The sequence below is a fragment of the Danio rerio genome, chromosome 5 (genome assembly GCF_049306965.1).
Source record: "Danio rerio strain Tuebingen ecotype United States chromosome 5, GRCz12tu, whole genome shotgun sequence".
NCBI lineage: Eukaryota > Metazoa > Chordata > Actinopteri > Cypriniformes > Danionidae > Danio > Danio rerio.
In genome coordinates, this window is record NC_133180.1 from 38693791 (window position 1) to 38711945 (window position 18155).

General features: G+C 37.1%; 1 protein-coding gene across 3 annotated transcripts in view; it reads left to right on the forward strand.

Moving 5' to 3' along the window:
- myo1ca (myosin Ic, paralog a) overlaps window positions 1-18155 on the forward strand; it is a 40563-nt gene that overhangs the window by 13316 nt on the left and 9092 nt on the right. For all 3 annotated transcript variants that reach the window (NM_001431131.1, XM_073950815.1, NM_001431130.1), the window contains 19 exon segments: window positions 5285-5443; window positions 6934-7049; window positions 7749-7947; window positions 9202-9282; window positions 9445-9627; window positions 11364-11462; window positions 11538-11651; window positions 12518-12589; window positions 12705-12824; window positions 12970-13052; window positions 13633-13738; window positions 15098-15178; window positions 15266-15357; window positions 15437-15531; window positions 15624-15670; window positions 15751-15831; window positions 15905-16010; window positions 17744-17861; window positions 17950-18063. In NM_001431131.1, coding sequence (NP_001418060.1) covers window positions 5315-5443; window positions 6934-7049; window positions 7749-7947; window positions 9202-9282; window positions 9445-9627; window positions 11364-11462; window positions 11538-11651; window positions 12518-12589; window positions 12705-12824; window positions 12970-13052; window positions 13633-13738; window positions 15098-15178; window positions 15266-15357; window positions 15437-15531; window positions 15624-15670; window positions 15751-15831; window positions 15905-16010; window positions 17744-17861; window positions 17950-18063 — 2036 coding nt within the window. In that variant the 5' untranslated portion in view covers window positions 5285-5314.

Consider the following 18155-nt stretch of genomic DNA (forward strand, 5'->3'; position numbering starts at 1 on the left):
AACGCATATAATCAAATCAACAAGACAGGAAGTGCGCAAAGCGACTGGGATTAAAAGATCTGTTGAGCTCGCTGTGATCATCAATCATCATCAAATGTGATCAAGAATGAGTTTACAAGTTTAAAACGTTTTGAAAACAGTGCATGTTTATAATGAATTACAGCAATTTTACCATCTTTATCACCACAGCCACGTGTCATTACAATTATAAAAGAGGACGCTTCAATCTCGGTTTGTGGACGTTGAATAAGGTTTATTTTGTACTTCAACATAACGGATATCCATACAGCAGTGGACATTAATGTGTATCCTGTCACATTAGCCATACAAAAACAGTGGAAAGTTAAATTAATGCGCTGTCTGTGTTTGTGTTCTCGCTGTGTGTGTGTGTGTGCAAGAACTTTGTAACAACATTATGTGTGACTCATCGTTGCAGAAAGGCTTGAATTAACTCTACAACAAATACATTAAATTGTCGTTGGGAAAGTTCTTACCGTAGTATTTCTCACAAATGTTATGTGAGATCTGCTTGCTTCATGTCTGTCACTGTGCTGTTTATCTGATGCAGCCAATGCGGAAATTGAGGCACACTCTGACAGGCACGTGGGATCAGTGGGCAGGGAGAACTAGCATTAAAGGCATAGCAACAAAAACAGCTACAATGTGTTCAGAGCAGAAAATTCATTATTCTAAAAGGTATAATAAATAATCTGATTAGTGTTTTGAGCTGAAACTTCCACACATTCTGGAAACAGAAAAAGACTTCTCTTAAATCTTGAAAAAGGAGTAAAATAGATTACTCTTAATGGTGAACCATAACATTGCTTTTATAGCCAAATCTTTTATTTTTTATTCAACTTCAAATTATTATTTACTATTCAAAACTAAAAAAAAAAAACACTAGACAGTTTAAACATCTAATTATATGACAAATAACACATATAATAAACCACATCAATAAAGAATGACCTTCAGGTTAATTAGTCTATTTGTCTGATAAAATTGACATTTTTAACAAAGAGAGCTTTACTCTGAGTACAAAATTTAATTTGGAGAAAAGTGGTCACACGAGACACATTTTAGCTGTAAACACCAGGTGTAAAAAGTGATGTGTCTCAGCTGACCACTTGTGCTTGAATCACTCGGGATTGGTGTTAAAATCAGGTGCAAACAGGCTGACTCTACGGGGCCATGAGATCATGAACTTGCAGATCCCTCTATCCTTTTTTTGTACAACTAAACTTGAGATGAGTCTGTGTCTAAACAGGGCCTGAGATAAACAGAAGGGCAAAAATGATCCTGAGATATGCTGAACTTTTAGACCTCATCCCAGCATGAACACAGAATGCATGTAGTGTAAGCTTAAAGATTGTGGTCTGTGGTGTCTTAAGAAGTGTATTTATCATTGCTTGATGTAGTTTTTTTTAATCTCATTTAAATAATCAAATCACTGACACCCCTCAGCTCTTTGTATGTGATCAAAAAGTTCCTTCATATGGATAGCTTGTAATCTCTGCATATATGAAGTCTGTATTTGTGATGTTGATAGGGTTTTCAAAACATCCTGTAACTGCTGTAGATAATTCTTTGTTTAAGGAAAATCTGCTCGAAAGCCCTAGAGCTATTTGAGCAATGCTGACATTTATCTTTGCAGCAGTTTATACTGAACACACTTTTAACCCTGCAGGCTTAAACTCCAGCAGATTGAAATCTGTCATTATCATCTAGTGCAGCCTTTTTTTCATATATACCAAATATATACTATATATCAGCATTGTATTTTTTGCACTATTTTTTGCACTGTATTTTTTTGCACTTTTTTGCACTACTCCCATCAGGGAAAAGATATAAAGCAATTAAGACTCGCACAAACAGGCTAAAGAGCAGCTTCTTCCCCAGAGCTGTAGCCTGTGCCACGCCTCCTCTCTGTACACATTAACAATCACCCCCCCCTCCCTCACTCCCTACCTTTCTGATGTTCTGCTGCTAATGCACAAAGACACTTTATGGATATTCATGTTTGCACTCATTTGCCATAATGTAAATACTGTGACTATTACATTTAGTATATTTTTATCTTACATCTTATATTTTTAGTATTATGTCTATTGTTGGTTTTTATGTGACTTATTACATTTAGTATACTTTATCTTGCCTCTTATATTTTAGTATTATGTCTATTGTTTGTTTTTCTCTCTTTTTATGTTGCTGCTGGTCTCTGTGAGTTACCAAACAAATTTCGTTGTACAACTACAATGACAATAAAGTTCTTTACTTTACTTTGTGTGCATTATCAGTGGTATTCAGTTCTTCAGAAGAGCTTCAGTTTAAGAACTATTTGCTGGTTTAATGATTGAGTGGCAACAGAGTTAAGGATCCAAATGCAGATTTATTTGAATTTGAGAGTAGTCAGACAGGCAAGGTTAGTACAGGAGAACGGTCACTTGTTTATCAGTTTAGAGTGACATAAAACGTTAATCTGGATCATAGTTAATGCTAAAAGTCAACAGTCTAGAGCTGTGTCCCAAACAACACACTATGAAACCAATTATTATATGCACTATATTGTTGTAACTTTAAGTTGTCTTCCAGTGCGTAATTAAAGTTATGACAGTTGTGTGCATGAAATACGTATATTCTTATCCATTTTTATTCTTATCCATTTTTATTACCAAGTTGGTAACCTTTTAATTAAGAACAGACTACTGCCTCAATTGCTACAAAAAATGACACATTAGTGCTAATATATGCAAAATTGGACATAGCTAAGATGTACAATGTAAGGTCATTGCTTGTTTGGTCATTAAGAATTTAAGCAATCAAATTTGGCCGTCTGACTGAACAATTAAAGTGGCTAATAGAATACTTTAAGTCCAACTTTGAACAGGCTGTTCTGGGTACAGTCAGAAACTCCAGTCACTTTTTGCCACTTCATTTGATACTGTATAAAAATGGCCTTTAAATGAAATAAATCTCTGTTCACGATTCCTAAACAAGCTCCCAAGTTTTATACAAAAGCATTCCAAACTTGGCTTCAGTCGAACTAATAAATATTCAGTCTGTCACACTGACTCAAGCACGTTGTTAACAACACTCAAGGTCAGAAACTATAGTCAAAACTGCCAATAACGTTATCTTTAAAAAAATACTGTAAGAAGTTACGATTTCATATTTTTTTATCTATTGGATTATACGCTCACCGGCCACCTTATTAGGTACACCTTGCTAGTACCTGGTTCTACACTCTTTTGCCTTCAGAACTGCCTTAATCCTTCATGGCATAGATTCAACAAGGTACTAGAAATATTCCACAGAGATTATGATCCATATTGACATAATAGCATTACGCACTTGCTGCAGATTTGTCAGCTGCACATCCATGATGCAAATCTCCCATTCCACCATATTCAAAAGGTGCCCTATTGGATTGAGTTCTGGTGACTGTGGAGGCCACTTGAGTACATTGAACTTGTTGTCATGGTCAAGAAACCAGTCTGTGATGATTCGCTCTTGTGGCCATCATAAGATGGGTACACTGTGGTCATAAAGGGTTGGACATGGTCAGCAACAATACTCAGGTAGGCTGTGGTGTCCCAAGAAAATATCCCCCACACCATTACACCCCCACCACCAGCCTGAACTGCTGATACAAGGCAGGATAACTCCATACTTTCATGTTGTTGACGCGAAATTCTGACCCTACCATCCGAATGTCGCAGCAGAAATTGTGAATCGATAGATCAAGCAACATTTTTTGTAATCTTCTATATTTCTATTTTTAATCACCTATTCTTAGCTGACAGAAGAGGCACTCGGTGTGGTCATCTGCTGCTGTAGGCCATCCTCAAGGTTGGACGTGCTGTGCATTTAGAGATGCTCTTCTGCGTACATCAATTGTAATTGAGTGGTTATTTGAGTTACCTCTCTATCAGCTTAAATCAGTCTATCCATTTTCCTCTGATTTCTGGCATCAACAATGCATTTGTGCCCACAGAAAGTGTCTGAACTGCAGGATACCGTCTTGACCATGTCTACATGCTTAAATTCATTAGGTTGCTGCCATGTGATTAGCTGATTAGACATTTGCGTTAACAAGCAGTTGGACAAGTGTACCTAATAAAGTGACCGGTGAGTGTATAAGCTGTTACAAAAGGTCAAAAGGTAGTGCAGTCAGAAAAGTGCAGTATCTAAAGAATACATTTAGATCCTCTCAAAGAAACCTTTAACAAAAACAAGTTATTAAGTTGTCAATGAAGAGGATGTTAATTTAATTTGGTTGATATAAAAAGCTTGGCCAATTCAAAAAATGGAGTACAGCAAACAGGTTTAACACAATGAGAAGATGAATGCATTGGGACATTATGTGCAGGAGTGTGATTTCATGTTTGAACGCCTGCATTCTAGTGTAAAAACAAAACACGCACACACACAGGGCTGAGAGAACAATGGATAAAGAATGGCAGTGGGAAGGATTTGAAAGTGCAGGTGTCCAGGGAGAGAGGTATCTGGTGGGTCACTAAAACCTTGTTAGTCATTTTAGTGGACCCTTATCGCTCATCCATTGGAAAAGAATCTGTAGAACAACAGTGGAGCAAAGCCAAGGAAAGGGAACATCCACTCACACACACACACACACACACCGCAGATTATTGTTCTAACATGAGCTTCCACAGGTGACCTTCCTCTCTCTCTATTAAAAACACACCACACACACATATGCTCTCTCTTTTTGAACTCACTCCAAAGACACACTTCCTCAAGCACTTAAAGTCTTGTCAGATTTTCCACTGGATTCACATGCAGAGGTACCAGCACTAACTCACAAAAACAGACAACTGTGTTTGTGTGTCAGGAACTGAAGCCAAACTGTTTAAAGAAACCCCTTTCTAGGAGAGCTTGTACTTGCATGAGTGTTTGGTGTTTGTCTTTTGTTGACCTTTGACTTGTTGCTGTGTATGTTTGTGCTGTTTTAGTCAATTGGTTGTATTTTTTAAGAGAGATGCAAGAGTTTTTTGAAGGTGTAGAAAAAAAAAGAGCTAACAAATTACCCAGATCATTTCCTAAACAATCACAGAAGTGGCAATGATGCGTAAAATTGTGCGGAAATCCACGGAACTTTCCTCAGAACTGCTGTTAGCTGCAGATTCCCCGCAGACTTGGTTATAAGTCTACAAATACTTGCTTTCAGTTCCTGTTCTGTGGCTTTAATGTGTGTAAATGTGTGAATCGGAGTTCTCTCTGTGTGTTTTTTTTTCCCACTTTCTGTCTTTGTCTCTCTCTACAGGAGGTTGGTGTAGAGGGTGGTGTACGGTTAATGATGGAGAGCGCTCTGTCGGCCAGAGACCGGGTCGGTGTTCAAGATTTCTTGCTCTTGGAGAACCACAACAGTGAAGCCGCTTTCATTGAAAACCTGCGCCGGCGGTACAGAGAGGGCCTCATTTATGTAAGATGCATACACAAACATTAATATTGTTTTATATGATAAAATAAAAATAATTAACTCTATATTTATTTATTATTATTTTAAAAAGTTGAACATTTTAAGCACATTGATATAATATTATTTAGTAACTGCCCTACATGTTTGAAGCTATTTTTAGCATGTGGGATTTTTATACATTTTATTTCCTCTCTTCAAAATGTTACTTTTCTTTGCCCTGAAATTGACCCCTCAGTCAACATTAGCCATTGTGAACACTTAGCTGGATTAAAAATAAACCTTTATTTTACAAATTATTATTATTATTATTATTATTATTTTACCTTGTGTTAATCAAATACCACATAAAGTATCCAGCTGCACAACTCTTTTTTTAACACTGATAAAAATAATAAAAAATGTTTCTTAAACATGACTGTTTATTCATACATTCATTCATTTTCCTTCAACTTTACGTTTATCAAGGGTTTCTACAGAGCAATGAACCACTAATTATTCTAGCTTATATATTATGCAGCAAATGCCCTTCCAGCCGCAACCCAGTATTGGGAAATTGACTGTTTGAAATTGGATTTCTGGAGGATGGTTGGACCGTGAAGTCTTATGAAATGGCTGCTGAAAATGCAGCCTTGTCATTGGAGAAAATAACATTTTAAAATGCAAAACAGTAATTTTATACTATAATATTTCCAATATACAGTGCTCAGCAAATACACTCATGTCGTCGATCCCAGCTGTAAATGCAACAAAAAAATTGCTTGACCAAATAATAACTTGGAAAAGTGGAAGAAGGTAGATTTCGTTTGTTAAACTGCATCCTAATCATCACAAATACTGCAGAAGACCTATTACCAACATTATTGAGCAGGTCTGGGGTATGATGAAGGAGGAGGCACTGAAGATAAAGCCAAAGAATCTTGATGAACTCTGGGAGTCCTGCAAGAAAGCTTTCTTTGCCATTCCAGATGACTTTATTAATCAGTTATTTGAGTCATTGCAGAGATGTATGGATGCAGTCCTCCAAGCTCATAGGAGTCAAATATAATATTAATTCTTTTCCCTCTGCACCATGACTTCATATTCTATACTGTACATTATTTCTTTTAAGAGACAAGACATTTTTTTTTCTATTTTTAAATGTGTTATCTTTCTATTTCTAAAGATGTTTGGTGACTAAAATACTGTCTGTTTAATACATATGCTATGTTTAAATGCACTAAAATATATTACATTTTCACTGAGAAATGGGTAAAAATATTCATTTTGGGATGTTCTGATTTATGCGGAGCACTGTAACTGTTTTACTTATTAATATATATATATATTTTTACAGTTTTTAAATGGTTAATGTTATTCATTTTAATACAGCCTAGGTAAATGTATCATATAAAGCTCCATAAACTCCAAAAAAAAAAAAGTTTACTTTGTAATTTTCTACTTTTATTTAACTTTCATTCTGTCTTTCCTCCTCAATCTATCTCTATCTCTATAAGACATATATTGGGTCGGTGCTGGTGTCGGTGAATCCTTACAAGGAGTTGGAGATTTACTCTAAACAGAACATGGAGCGCCACAGAGGAGTGAACTTCTATGAGATCTCACCTCACATGTGAGTGTTAAGTGTGTGTGTGTGTGTGTATGTGTGTGTGTGTGTGGTCGTGAGAATCCCTGAGAACATTCCGCCAATTCTCCTATTATGACTCACTTTCCTGGAGATTCCGGAGATTGGACTGTTCAACTTTCCACTTCCACACACATTCACACCCTCACCATTAAAAAAACATGAAATCCATGCTCACACACAAGCTATTCCAAACTGTTTGGCAGAGTTAAAAAAAAATATATATTATTATTAGTATATTATATATTTTTGTATATTAGTATATTATTTAGTATATTATAGCGTATTAGTATATTATTACACGTTTTGTAAATTCACATTCTGCTGCTAGTGCTAATATTCTCTTAAACTTAAGAAGAATTACCTTTAGCATGTAAAAGTGCATTTACAGATTCTTTTCTCATCAATGTACATAAAATTTGTCCAACCAGACTATGTACTCTAAATCAAGCATACTTTTCACTCTTTAACAGTGGGAGTTATTGAAAAATATTTCAGTAGAAAACATGTAAGAAGATGAAATAGAAGTTTGCTTATCAAATCATTTCAAGCAGTTTATAAAATGTAAAATTTCCTCACAATAAGTTTTTACCCACATGCTACTGTAACAATCTTAATGCATAATTGAGTCCGTATTTAAAACCTTGTGTGTTTTCAGTGATATTATCTTTATCTGTGTGACTTTAGCTTTGCCCTTGCGGATAATTCCTACCGTGCGCTGCGGACTGAGAGAAGAGATCAGTGTATTTTGATTTCGGGAGAGAGTGGCGCTGGAAAGACTGAGGCGTCCAAAAAAATCCTTCAGTACTACACACACATCTGTCCCACTCGTAACAACACACACACTATCAGAGAGAGACTGCTGCAGTCCAACCCAGTTCTGGAGGTAATTGCACACACAAACACTGCAGGCCACATTCACTAAACAGGGAAAATCAGTGTGAGAGTTCAATCCAGTGAAATGGCAGCGCAAATTCAGCCGGTGATTGATTGACACAATCTCAGAATAAAGGATTCGACATTTCATTTTCTGTATGAATGATACAGCCTTCCAAGAACAGCACAAGTTAGGTTGCAGATGAGCAGAGCTGGTGATAATTGTTATTAACATACTAACGCAAACTGGTTCAAGATTTGCAATTTGGACATTAAGAAAAAACATTTCTGGATTTTTTTGGAAATGCTTTTCCACTAAGCAGTATAGTGCAAATTGGCACACTGTGGTTCTCTTCCATTTTGCTTGGCTCAATTTTAATTTCAACTGCAGATTAATACTATTAAAAGTGGATTGGATTATCGCTTTAGTTGCGCCGCCTATACATTTGCATTCTGGGTCACTGCATCCAGCTGGATCAAGAGAATGTTCATATTCTGGATCTTTTCAACTGACCACGGTGTTGCCGTTTCAGGTGTCTTTTTCTTAAGTAATAGAAATTTTTGTACAAACCAACAGAACAGCAGTGACTGCTGCTGACTACTTAATTATAATCAGTTTGGTGTTTAGGGTCACAAATCCGATGACACTAAACCATGGTCACACTGCACTTTTTGCCCCATAGACTTCCATTCATATGCGTGTGAGTTCAAGCTTGGTGAACTCTGACCTGCGAAATCGCATCATGTCATTGCGTGAGACCAATAGAACATCAAAACCTCAAGTTTTGTACAGAAATGTTAAATATGAAGCAATCACTTTTTTTTTTAACTTCTAATGATCTTATTTGATCCAGCACTTTTTCATAGCGCTGTACAAGAGAATTTTGCAAGCTCAAGCTGCAGCTTAATAGTGATAGCCAATCAGAAGTGTGTATACATCACGCTTTGGTAATGACTTGCTTTGATCCTCACCTGAGGTTGTACTAAAAAAGCACAGTAAATCAGTAAACGGTAAATTAGTAAATCAGATTTTGTGACACATTTAAATATTCTTCCCATCTAAATTAAGAGTCTATAAAGGAAACTATCACAAATGTAAATTCACCACTTGAATAACACCTTTTGATCTTGTTTTTGTTGTAAAATTGTATCTTTAGTAAATCTTGACAGTTTTTTTAATCACAAAAAAGGTTTTGCATTGGCACAAGCTGTTAGTAAATGTGTACACAGCATGCTAAATGTCTCTATCGTTCTGTCACAACAGGCTTTTGGGAATGCTAAAACTCTCCGGAATGACAACTCCAGTCGCTTCGGAAAATACATGGACATTCAGTTTGACTATAAGGTAAATGGACGTCTTACCTTACAGACCGCAACCCTTTACTGAAATCACACCTAAATCTGTTCATCTTGATTTGACATCACTTTGGCTGCAGTGTGTTCATAAAAGGGAAGGTTGTTTATCTGTTGTGCACTGGTAATATGGCTGTGTTTCTATCATTTTCAGGGGGCTCCAATTGGAGGTCACATTCTCAACTACTTATTGGAGAAATCCCGTGTGGCCCATCAGAACCATGGTGAGAGAAACTTTCACATCTTCTATCAGCTGCTGGAGGGAGGAGAGGACCTGCTTTTGAAAAGACTTGGTTTGGACAAAACCAACCCACAGCATTATCATTACCTCATTAAGGTGTGTTCATGTGAAGTGTATTTATGGCTCTGTATACACCTTAAGAGGAATTTCCATCAATCTGATTACTCATGTAAGCTATGATGCTAAATACAACACCAGTGGTCACATGCTTATACATTCTGATGGTGGTGTGCATTTAAAAGCATCCTTTATAGCAAATGGAGATGTTAATGCGTCTCGACAGAACTTGTGATTAGGCATGGCCGGTATAAGATTTTAACTGTATGATAATCTTGGATAAAAATATTGAGGTATTGCGATTACTGCTCCAAAATATGTTCTTTTTAAATATCTGGGTAAAAAACAAGACCTTTTTCACGATTTAAACACATTGGCTGCATCCAAAATTGCATACTTCATACTATATAGTACACTAAAAACAGTATGTGAGTCGAGTAGCATGTCCGAATTCATAAAGCTCAAAAAACAGTATGCAAGAAGTACCTGGATGACCTACTACCTCCAGCGAGATTCTGAAGAGCGCATTCAATGGACTCTTTGCTATCCCATGAAATATCACAAGAGAATTCATGAATGGAAGTGAATTTGGTATGTCACATGATGATGACAAAATGGCATCTGTAGTACATCTGAGCTCCATTCATACTACTCACATTCATACTGTATAGATAGTTATAGTTATAGTTTTGTATCGGTCATGTAGTAAATTCAAATGCAGTACCTACTGAGTAGTAGGGGATTTCGGATGCAGTCACTGTGTTTTATTGTAAGAAACATTTATAATATTTGGAGAAGTAAACATGTCAGGCTGAATAATTCAAAGGAATTTCTGACTTCTGCTGTGTTTGATAGTTTCGAAAACACTGATATCTTTACAATTTAAAACGGCTTCTTAGAAGTTTTTTTTTTTTTTTTTTTTGCTGAAGATACTGTTGTTCTAAAAAACAAAGCAAAAAAAAAAACGTAAATAAAAATCCTACATATATCGTAGGAATGGTATAACAGAAAATTTTGGCGGTTTTAAAACCTTGACTTTTCCAAACCGCTGTATACCTTGAAAATGGTTATCATATCATGACTAGTGGTGATCACATCTCTGAAAATGCATGTTAATGCCAGTTGGAAACACCCTGTAAGAGAGTGAAAAATGTATTGAGAAATCAGTTCTGCAAAATGCATTGCTATTATTGATTCTGAGCTTTACAGCAGATGAACAGTCATACTGCTTGCATCTAATTCCTTACAAATACCACTTGAATCTAAAATGATCAATATTAAAGTTAAAAAAGGTTTGGGTGAATTACGAAAGTGTTCAGCGTGAGCTGTGTTTAAATTAATATAATAACATAAAAACCAAATTACAAACATGGTTGTTGCTAGAAGGAATGTGGCTCCATTCTGAAATTAACAAGAGTTATATATATAGCTTAATGTTTTCTTAATGTCTGCCCCAACCCAAAACCTTGTCCTCACAGTAACGTAAAATAATAATTATTCTTAATGACAGTGTCATAAAAGTATCCCAAGTATTTACAGATGCATCCCTTCTAGACTTTACCGCCAAACGGACAAAAACTCTTCTCATGAGCATTTGAGTGTACAGTTAAAAACCAGCCTAGAGCGCCATCTGCTGTTAAAAAAAAACTAAGCTCTGCATTAAGTCAAGAGAGAATAGCGATGTATTTAAAAAAAAAAAACAATTTTACAATTTAGGGCAGCTCTATTTGCAGTGTTCTTATGTTTGTGTGTAACAGATGCTTTCTCTCTGTCAGGGTAATTGTCCACGTGTGAGCTCTATCAGTGATAAAAACGGATGGAAAGTTGTGAGAAATGCTCTCACCATCATTGGTTTTGAGGACGAGGAAATACAGGTGCACACACATGCTTTGTACATTGATAATTGTTTGCCATACTCAACACACTCACGGAGTGTCTCCCTTCTGTAGGCTCTAATGGAGATTGTGGCCAGTGTTTTACATCTGGGAAACACACAGTTTGGTGAGGATGAGGAGGGAGAGACTCACATCACCACTGAAGCTCAACTGCAGTTTCTGTCCCAAGTGAGTGGAGCCCTCATGCTCAACGTGACTTAATGTCCTGGCTCGAGTGATATGTCAGTATCTGTCAGAACTTTATACCTGTTTCTGAGGAATTAGATACCAGTCTTATTAGAGGCGCGTGTCTCAGGTTTGTCCTGTGCTATTGTGTGCAGGACACACTGTCCAGAGGTTGTTATATATGTATACTTTTTAAAGCGTAATTAAACACAATATTTGTCAGATGCAGACATCAGGTAAAATATAGGAGTGTCTGGCAATTATTACATAAAAATGTTGTTGAAAATTATTGTAATTTAATTTTTTTGAATGTTTCACAAAAATATTTATATTTATTTTATTCTGTAATCTATTCATGATATTTCTAAAAATATATATTGAAGCTAAAACACTGGTATTGTGCTGAAAACATGGCATGTTTGTTTGTTATAGGTAAATAATAATTGTCTTTAAACAATATTAAATAAAATAATATATCAGTGGTTTTGCAAAAACTATAAGTAGATACTTTAATGAAATATATACCTTACACACTTTAAAGTTCCAATTATTCTAATAATTTATTCAAGTTTAATCTAATAACCAGCCCTACATGGAGTCTGTGCCCACGGGAATCCAAAGCAATATCAGAAGAGGTGTCATTCAATCTATTCACGGCTATCAGGCAATCAGATTTAAGAACCAGACAGAACCAAAATATTATATATATATATATATATATATATATATATATATATATATATATATATATATATATAAAAGTTGAAATAACACTTCTCGGTGATAACCCCTTGTCAGATTTGTTCTTGTTAATCTACACACATACAAAAGCACAGGGAATGTGCTGTAATGTTTTGTTCTATCAACAGCTGCTGGGTGTGGATGGCTCTGTCCTGAAAGCAGCTCTTACTCACAAGAAAATAGTTGCCAAAGGGGAGGAGGTAATATTACAATCTCTCTCTGTCTGTTCTCTTTCTGCATGCTTGATCTTTGCTAATCTCCACACTCATTGAGTCCAGCAGTAGATGCAGTCTGTGTGTCTGTGTTTGATTTCAGATGATCAGTCCCTTGAGTTTAGAACAGGCTCTCTCTGCACGGGACTCTTTTGCCAAAGCCATATATGGTCGTGCCTTTACCTGGCTTGTCCAGAAGTTGAACCAATCACTGGCCTTTAAGGTGTGCTCCTTCTGTCTGTCAATGTGCTTTTGTTTTATCAAAGTGGGCTTACTTGTTGTGACAGAATTGTTGTCTATGAACTGGAGCTTAATGTGCCCTCTAGTGGAAGATGTTTTGAAGATGATTATGCTTTTGTGTTTCACAGGATGAGATTTACTACTCCAGTAAATGTTCGTCTGTTATTGGTTTGCTGGACATATATGGATTTGAGGTCTTCCAGCACAACAGGTTGTTTACTCTTTGTCTGTGAATGTGAATGATTGTAAATGTAGACAATTAATCATTAATTTGTTATTGGAGAAATACAGTAATCATGTTTTTGGAATATTGGTGATTAGTATAGCCACATCTTTACTACAAATAACATGGTTAAACTAGGTCAGTGCAGTAAAACTGGCTAATTTGTGAAACTGATTTTAAATGGATAATTTATCTAACTGAAAATTCTGTCATTATCTACTTACCCTACACTTTTCACAAACACAAAGCTACTTTGAAATATGTTGTAAACCAGTAACCATTAATTTCCATATTATTTGTTTTATTTACTTTGAAAGTCGATGGTTACTGCTTTCTAACATTCTTTAAAGTATTCTATTTGTGTTCAACAGAAAAGAGAAACCCGGAAATATTTGTAACCACACAAGAGTGAGACATATTATCAAATTTTCAATTTAACTATCCCTTAAACTTTAAACTAAAACAAAATTTTTAAATCTGCATGGCATTGTGGAAACATTAAATGAAATTTCTATTAGGGCATAAAAATGAGCAAGAACGCTAATTTGTTTCTCTTTTCTTTATGTAGTTTTGAGCAGTTTTGCATTAATTACTGCAATGAAAAACTGCAGCAGCTCTTTATTGAGCTCACACTGAAAAGTGAACAGGAGGAGTATGAGGCCGAAGGCGTTGTGGTAAGTGTGTGTGTGTGTGAGTGTGTGCGGAAAATAACACACAAACTGAGTGAGATACTGAGAAATTAAAATATACATATAGCTACCAGACAGAGGTGGGGCTGGGGGTGGGGTGTGTGTGTGTGTGTGTGTGTGTGTGTGTGTGTGTGTGTGTGTGTGTGTGTGTGTTAGGGTGTCGCGGATGAAAGTGGGTGGGCATGTTGTTACAGATAAAGGGAAGAGGCAAAAGGGAGGGTGGGGTTTGAACCATGCCAATTTATGTTAGCAACTGCCTAACAACTACCCAGAACACCTTAGCAACCGCCAAGCAACGCCAAAGAAATGGCCTAGCAACACCTTTACAACACCTTAGCAACCACCTCGCAATGCTTTAGCAACCACCTAGTAACATCCTAGCAACCGCCTCAGGAACCACCTAGCAACCCCTTAGCAACCGTCTAGCAACCACTCTCAACTCCCTAACACCCACCTAGCAGCACCTAAGCAACAGCCTAGCAATATCTTAGCAATGCTTTAGAAAGCGCCTAGCAACCAATCAGAACACCCTAGCAACCACCTTGCAACACCTTAGCAACCACATTGCAACACCTTAGCAACCACCTAGCAACACCTTATCATTTGCCTAGCAACCACTCAGAACACCTTAGCAATGACCTAGCAACACCTTTGCAACCACCTAGCAACGCCTTAGGAGTCACCTAATAACCACTCAGAACACCCTAGCAACCACCTAGCAATGCCTTAGCAACCACTCAGAACCCCTTGTCAACTGCCTAGCAAGAAACATGCCAATCCATACTAGAAACATGCTAACATATATGTAGTTATGACTGTTTCAAACTACTTCAATTGTTTAAACTTTACAACTACTTCAAACTTTAAGACAAGGGTTTCTCAAGCCACTATAAAGTTTGTCTATGAACTTTGCTTATCTAGCTGTATTTTATTGATGTCTACCCGTACCCCAGTCTTAAACCCAACCGTCACAGTAATGTATAAACAGACCTGGATCTGGAGTCTTCTCTATTAGTATAGCTTATTAACCATGTGGATGGATGATAACAGCCTTTTAAACCTACCAGTAGGTGCGTAAGGGCCCTACATGCCCATATCCATCAACTGATAACCACTGATTACGGCCATTCAATCGAGTGAAAACATTCGAAACGGGTGGCCCATGATACCAGAATATATTTCTATTAAAAACAGAGCTTCATAATCCTAAATCTGAATATGCGTCTCAAACTTTTGACCCAGCAGGAGCAATTGCAATGTGAATATATAGAGTGCTGGTTCTTACTTAGATTTTTCATTTTGGTTATATCTGTGCAAAAATGATGTTTCTTGTGTTCTGGTCAGTGGGAGAGAGTGGAGTATTTCAACAACAAAATCATCTGTGACCTGGTGGAGGAGAAACATAAAGGCATCATCGCTATTCTGGTCTGTGTACTTTCCTTTAATATTTTTTTTGTTAATCAGCTTATGCATTTTATATTACAATTGTAATAATTTTTTATTTGTACCCAGGATGAGGAGTGTTTAAGACGAGGAGATGCCAGTGACATCACCTTCCTAGAGAAGCTGGAGGACACACTGGGTGGACACGCTCATTTCATCACGTAGGGCCTCAAGTGTACTTTTTGTTAACATTGTTGAAACAGCATAACTGCTATCTGATCCGTTCGTTTCCTTTTACAGTCACAAAATGGCCAATGGGAAGATCCGCAAGGCAATTGGTCGGGAGGAGTTTAGACTGGTACACTATGCTGGAGAGGTCAACTACAACGTCAATGGTAAGGATAAAAAAAAAATCAACAATTTATATGTTTATCCATAGTTGATTCTTCTGGTGCCATGACTTTTAATCTTTCTCCAATTTTTGTAGGGTTTCTGGACAAAAACAATGACCTGCTATACAGGCACTTGAAGGAGGTACAGTGTGTTTACAAAGAGTGGGTGAGCTGTTACGACTGAACAATGTGTGTTTCTAAACCCGCTGTGTCTCATTGCAGGTGCTGTGTCAGTCCACCAATCACATTGTGAGTCAATGTTTCCATGCAGATGAGCTGATGGACCAGAGAAGACCTGAAACGGTTAGATGAACACAAACACATACAGTACAGAGGCCTGAATTAAACTGAATTAAATTTTGTTGTCTCTGCTCAGGCTGCCACTCAGTTCAAGCTCAGTTTGGCTAAACTGATGGATATTCTGATGTCTAAGGAACCATCATATGTTCGCTGTATAAAACCCAATGATGGTAAACAGCCAGGTGAGAATTCATTTTTTTCTTATTTATTTTAATTGGTTTATCTTACTAAATTTACTCTGTAAATACAATAAGAAGACTATAGATAGTATGTATACTACACAAACACCATAAAACTACTAGTTCAATTCAACAAAAAGAAAAAAAACATATACACTCACCGGCCATTTTATTAGGTACACATTACTAGTATCGGGTTGGACCCACTTTTGCCTTCAGAGCTGCCTTAATCCATCGTGGCACAGATTTAACAAGGTACTGGAAATATTCCTCAGAGATTTTGGTCCATATTGACATGATAGCTTCACGCCGTTGCTGTCGGCTACATATCCATGATGCGAATCTCCCGTTCCACCACATCCCAAAGGTGCTCTATTGAATTGAGTTCTGGTGACTGTGGAGGCCATTTGAGTACAGTGAAGTCATTGTGATGTTCAAGAAACCAGTCTGAGATGATTCGCACTTTATGACATGGCACCTTATCCTACTGGAATTAGCCATCAGAAGATAAGTACACTGTGGTAATAAAGGGATGGACATGGTCAGCAACAATACTCAGGTAGGCTGTGGCGTTGACATGATGCTCAATTGGTACTAATGAACCCAAAGTGTTCCAAGAAAATCTCCCCCACACCATTAAACCACCACCACCACCAGCCTGAACTGTTGATACAAGGCAGGACGAATCCTTGCTTTCATGTTGTTGACTCCACATTGTGACCCTACCATCTGAATGTCGCAGCAGAAATCGAGAATCGACAGATCAGGCAATGTTTTTTTGTAATCTTCTATATTTCTATTTTTTAATCACCTGTTCTTGGCTGACAGAAGAGGCACTCGGTGTGGTCATCTGCTGCTGTGGCCCATCCACCTCAAGGTTTGATGTGTTGTCCATGCAGAGATGCTCTTCTGCATACCTCGGTTGTAACGAGTGTTTATTTGAGTTACTGTTGCCTGGCCATTCTATTCTGACCTCTGGCATCAACAAAGCATTTGCGCCCACAGTGCTGCCGCTCACTGGATATTTTTCTTTTTCAGACCATTCTCTGTAAACCCTAGAGGTGGTTGTGCGTGAAAATCCCAGTAGATCAGCAGTTTCTGAAATACTCAGACCAGCTCTTCTGGCACCAACACCCATGCCATGTTCAAAGTCACTTAAATCACCTTTCTTCCCTATTCTGATGCTCTGGTTGAACTGCAGCAGATCGTCTTGACCATGTCTACATGCCTAAATGCATTGAGTTGCTGCCATGTGATCGGCTGATTAAAAAAATGCATTAATGAGCATTTGGACAGGTGTACCTAATAATGTGGCCGGTTAGTGTATATATAAAATATCACATATATACACAAAAATGCATACATATATGAAATAACATAAAATAAGCTAATCAATTAATTAAATTAACAATAGAAAATATATGTGTCTCCATAAAATAGTTCAGAAAAGGGTTCCAGACTTTCTGAAACAAAATTGAAAATCAAAAAAAAACATTTGTCTGTTATGAGGGTGAGTTTCTGACATCCAATTTATTAAAAAAAGTAATGTAGAAAGTAGAGTTGCAAAGGTTTAACTATCAGTCTGAAGTCCTGAAGATTTCACCCCAGAGGTCAGAGTATGTCTTTGCTTTGCATAATCCTTAATAAATTAGACATGTTAATTAATCTGCTTATGTTTTAAAATTAGCTACATTATATGTTTGTTCTCCATCTGTTGTCTTGCTCTGTTTCTTCAGGTAGGTTTGATGAAGTTTTGGTCAGGCATCAGGTGAAGTATTTGGGTTTGATGGAGAATCTGAGAGTAAGGAGAGCTGGATTTGCATATAGACGAAGCTATGAGGCGTTCTTGGAGAGGTCAGGCTCTAAGTCAAAAGACTTTATTATATTAGATGGCTCTATTATTTAACCACAATGGTTTTATTTCACAATTTATTTTGAACAGATATAAATCTTTGTGTCCGGACACTTGGCCAAATTGGCATGGGAATCTCCCTGAGGGGGTCGCCACACTAGTCAAACACCTCAACTACAAACCTGAAGAATTCAAACTGGGCAGGTGAGAGGAGGGAAAATAACAGATGTAAATGCCGCTGTTCTAACAGTTGAAGAGATTTTATGAAAGACATCTCTTCTGATCACAAAGCCTGC